A 4,939-nucleotide genomic window follows, 5' to 3' on the forward strand; every position below is an offset into this window, starting at 1 on the left:
AGAGAGAGAGAGAGAGAGAGAGAGAGAGAGAAAGGGAGAGAGAGAGAGAGAGAGAGAGGGAGAGAAAGAGAGAGAGAGCGCGAGTAAGAGAGAAAGAGAGAGAGAGAGAGAAAGAGAGCGAGTAAGAGAGGGAGAGAGAGAGGGAGAGAGAGAGGAGCTAGCATGTGTTCTCACCATCGTCAGATCCGCCGTCGGATCCGTCCTCGGATGCTGACCGCTGAGACACTCCCAGAGGGTCGCCGTGTCTGCAACGGGAGAATAATAAATACTATACACGCAAAGCCAACATAAGCCACGTCAATAAAGCCACGCAAGGAGACCACACACGTAAGCCTATACTACGCGTAAGGACGTCTAGATGCGATGAACAAGCTAAACTATAACTAACTACTTAACGCGTGGATCCGCGTGGATCCGCGGGGAACGCGCGCGAGGCGTACGTGTTTATGAACGGACTAAGCTAAGCGTATCCCTACAGTTTACACTGTAATGGGTATAAGCGTATGTTTGACCTTTTGCGCATTCTCTCAGGGGAAGAAGACTGGCGTAGGCGACTGATCTAGACCCCCTGAGCAACTGCCGCGTCTTCTCGCCGCGTTATTTTTTTTGATATATGTAGTTTTGATATATTTTTTTATCTGTGGAGTGAAAGTAGTTGGTTCTTTTCATCTTCTTTCTGTCTTTCTTTCTCTCTCTCTCTCTCTCTCTCTCTCTCTCTCTCTCTTTCTCACTAACTCACTCTCTCTCTTTCTTTCTTCTCTCACTCTCCCTTTTTCTCTATCGCTTTCTCTCTCTCTCTCTCTCTCTCTCTCTCTCTCTCTCTCTCTCTCTCTGTCATGTCAGCCCCATTCACGACTAAACCTGTTTTAAGCAATTAGCCAGTAACACAGAGAGTAGAGTGAGTTATACCCTACCTTACCTCGCCCTACCTCTCCCTATCTCACCCTACCCACGCGCATAATGTGGACACGAGGCAGCGACTGTCGCAATATGCAGGCATCCCTCGAGAGTCGACCTGGCGTGTCATGACGTCAGATTGTATTAGCGATACTCCGAGTACTAATCTGGTTATCTCACGCGCCCACACGACGCATATCTAGGCCAAACTATGTGGGAAGCTGATCACTGTGTGTTATTCATGTTAGCGAGATCGGCATGTAACGGCAACGGAGTTGCAATGGTCACACGGAAAAGCATATAATGGAATAATAATGAATAAAGAAAAACGCGAAAAATTTATATATAAAATTTGAAAAAAATATTTAAAATAAATAAGTTAATATATAAAATGTGATAATAATTAAATATAAATGAATGACAAAATATAAGTATGGCCTGCGCGTAGGGGTTTCCATGGGGCACGATAATTAATCAATACGTATATCAATCAACAACGTAACACACCTATAATTATCAGCATCATTGACGTACATGCTTCATCGCCTCCCACACACACACACACACACACACACACACACACACACACACACACACACACACACACACACACACACACACACACACACACACACACACACACTCCCACACCCACACAACCCACATCCTCCCCCACACACCCACAAGACAGAGAGAAAAAAAGACAGAGCACGAGAGAGAGCGAGAGATAGAGAAAGAGAGCGCACGCGAGAGAAAGAAAGAAAAAAAGGGCGAGAAAGAAAGAAAGAAAGAGAAAAAGGGAGAGAAAGAGGGAAAGAGAAGAGAGACACACACACAGAGAAAGAGAAATAGAGAGAAAAAGAGAGAGAGAGAGAGAGAGAGAGAGAGAGAGAAAGAGAAAGAGTGAAAGAGAGAGAGAGAGAGAACGAGAAAAAAAGATAAAAAGCATGTAGAGGGGAAGACAGAGAGAAAGAAAGACAGAGCACGAGAGAGAGAGAGAGAGGGGGGGGGAAGAATCGCGTGCCTTACCTGTGAGTGCAAAGTGATGCTGGCACCTTTACGGAAGGTGAGTTCCCTCTCGGAGCGACCGTCATAGTCGTACTGCGCCACTGCGCCACATCTATCCGCATCTGTGTGACCGTAATTAAGAATCATAATTAAAGTGTGTATTGCGAGATTTTTGCTCAGAAAAACGAAATATAGCTGAATATAGTCTCACCTGACAGCGAAAATATCACTGATTACACCAACATTAAAAATACTAAGATTTTATGCAGTTATAGCATAGAAAATTGGATATGAACACATCGTAACAGCAATGCATTTTATCGTGTCGCGACAATGCCTTATGGCAGAATTGGTAAACTTGTATTTGTGTCGGTGATGAATTGAAAACAAGTGCGTGCCTGTACTGTGGGTATGGCAGAAGATAAGCGGTGGCGCCACAAGCTAATCCATACTTCCTGTTAGTTGACAGAAAACGAATGTTTACAAAAACGATTGGTTCGAAACTGGTAGTTTTCGGTGAATACGAAGGTTCTAAGACATTTTATCGTTACTCTAGACAATTGCTGCTACTCAAGCAATAACGATAGGTATCATGAAAGTGGGGGAAACACTGAACAATTCTCGCAATACACGCTTTACTGTCAATTAAAGGACGATAACGTATGATTACATAATATAACTAGAGCACTCGGAGAGCGCAAACCTCCGCCAAGCCAGCTCAATTCTCTCACTGTAGATTTTTTTATTAATTAATTAATTGGATCCGGATCACCACCAAAATGTAATCAATTCTAAGTTACCCCATTTCTGACCTACCCTGAAAATTCATGAAGAATGTTATTAATTAATTAATTAATTAATTGGATCCGGATCACAACTAAAAGTAATCAATTCTAAGTTACCCCATTTTCTGACGTATCCTGAACATTTTATTAATTAATTAAATAATTAATTGGATCGGGATCACCCCAAAATCCAATCAATTCTAAGTTTAGCCCATTTCTGACCTATCCTAAAAATTTCATGACAATACCGTCCATAACTTTTTCAGTTAGGCGCTGTACACAATAAAACAAACAAACGCAGCAAACCAACGAAACGCCGCGTGAAAACATACCCCTGCCAACCCTTGGCGGAGGAAATATAAGAATTGTGGAAATAGAATGACGACCGATAGTAAGAGAGAATAGAGAATGATTAAGAGAGAGAGAGAGAACGACAAAGAAGCGTGATAAAGTGAGAGAGAGCGAGAGAGAGAGAGAGAGAGAGAGAGAGAGAGAGAGAGAGAGTGCGCGCGAAAGCGACAGAGCGAGAGAGAGAGAGAGAGAGAGAGAGAGAGAGAGGAGAGAGAGAGAGAGAGAAGAGAGAGAGAGAAAGAAATGAGAGCGAGAGAGCGAAAGAAAGATAACGGGATGGACGGACGTACAGGGAGATAAACAAACAAACAGAGCGGTAGCAGTGGCTCTCTCTCACTCTCTCTCTCCGCTCCCTCTCTCCTCTCTCGCTCGCTGCTATCGCCTCTCCCCCCCTCTCTCTCTCTCATCTCTCTCCCTCTTTCTTCTCCCTCTCTACCACACCCGTCATTTCGCGCAGAGCGGTGAATTCCTTATTAGCACTGTTTCCCCAGCCATGTCGCGATTGGTCCGTGCTCACTCTCGGTAGAAATAATTCACAAGGGGAGGTTCATTTCTCCTTTTCCCCCACACCACAACTTCAGCCAGGGCACTTGTAAGTAAAAAAACAGAGAAGGGAGTTTATTTGTCCCCTTTCCCCCACCCCCAGCTTCGACCAGGGTATTTGTCAATGTTCACATGATTTCTGGCGATCGGCAAATCAAACGCTATACAACGCACCCTAACGAATACTGAATGGCGAATTAAGAATACCCGATATAATTATATTATGTAAAAAAAATATTTAATATTACATTATGTCGCCGTGTTGTCTTGATAAGAAGCGGATATTCGTATTGCGTTACCCAATTGCGGACGCACAATACAGATTTTTGCACGTCACTGCGTGCAATTGGAGAAATTCTCCCTGACTGCGTGCTGCGAAGTACTCTTCTCTCTCTCTCTCTCTCTCTCTCTCTCTCTCTCTCTCTCTCTCTCTCCTCTCTCTTCTCTCTCTAAGTTACCCCATTTCTGACCTATCCTGAAAATTTTATTAATTAATTGATTCGGATCACCACCAAAAATCTCATCAATTCTAAGTTAGGCGAGATTTCTGACCTATCCTGAAAATTTTATGACAATCCGTCCATAACTTTTCCGGTTAGGCTGTACACAAACCCACAAACCCACAAACCACAAACAGTCAAACACCGCCGGTGAAGAACATAACCTCCTGCCAACCCCTTGGCGGAGGTAATGAATGGCATAAATGGTTATGATTAGGGCTGTAACGATCCACCGAAATAGAATCGGATCGCGATTCTCTTCCCTCGATCCGATCGCCTCGATATTTTCCCCCATATTTTCGAATTCGATCCAACCGCGCTCCAATTTTAGACTGTATGTATCGCCGAAGTGTGTATGAGACGCGTGCTCTGATTGTCAAGTAGTCCGACTCGTCAGTCAGCTAATCAGCGGCTACAGCACATCGCTAACACGTTGTTTACAGAGATCAGTTTCCCGAGTTTGAGAACTACACTGTACAGATTTACCTTATACACTAATAATACAGTTATTACAGTTATTACTTATTACCTTTACCTTTACTTATACTAATACTTAATTGTCTAGTGTCTACCTACAATTTATGTTTGTACTTTTTGTTAACCTCAATTATATCACTTTTGGCAAGGTTGTGCCCCATACTTAAGTATGGTGTTTTTTGACTTAGTATCCTACTTACTTAAGATATTGTTTGGTTCTCAAATAGGTCTCTAGACTCTCTAGTATATTCACCATTTAGTATTCATTGCAATTTCTAATAATTTCTAGTCATTTTGACCTATTGACTGTTATTGTTTTAATTAAAGTTATTTTGTTAAATAAAATTGAGAAAAAAGAAAGAATGTAATTAGTTATAG

General features: G+C 42.5%; 1 protein-coding gene across 1 annotated transcript in view; it reads right to left on the reverse strand.

The window, feature by feature from the left end:
* The window catches only part of LOC106810270 (SLIT-ROBO Rho GTPase-activating protein 1-like), a 72,800-nt gene that overhangs the window by 58,497 nt on the left and 9,364 nt on the right, over positions 1 to 4,939 (reverse strand). Inside the window, exon 11 of the mRNA XM_014813563.1 lies at positions 1,927 to 2,027. Within this exon, the coding sequence (XP_014669049.1) occupies positions 1,927 to 2,027 (101 nt within the window). The remainder of the gene's footprint in view (positions 1 to 1,926; positions 2,028 to 4,939) is intronic.

Source organism: Priapulus caudatus, unplaced genomic scaffold, assembly GCF_000485595.1.
Source record: "Priapulus caudatus unplaced genomic scaffold, Priapulus_caudatus-5.0.1 Scaffold425, whole genome shotgun sequence".
NCBI lineage: Eukaryota > Metazoa > Priapulida > Priapulimorpha > Priapulimorphida > Priapulidae > Priapulus > Priapulus caudatus.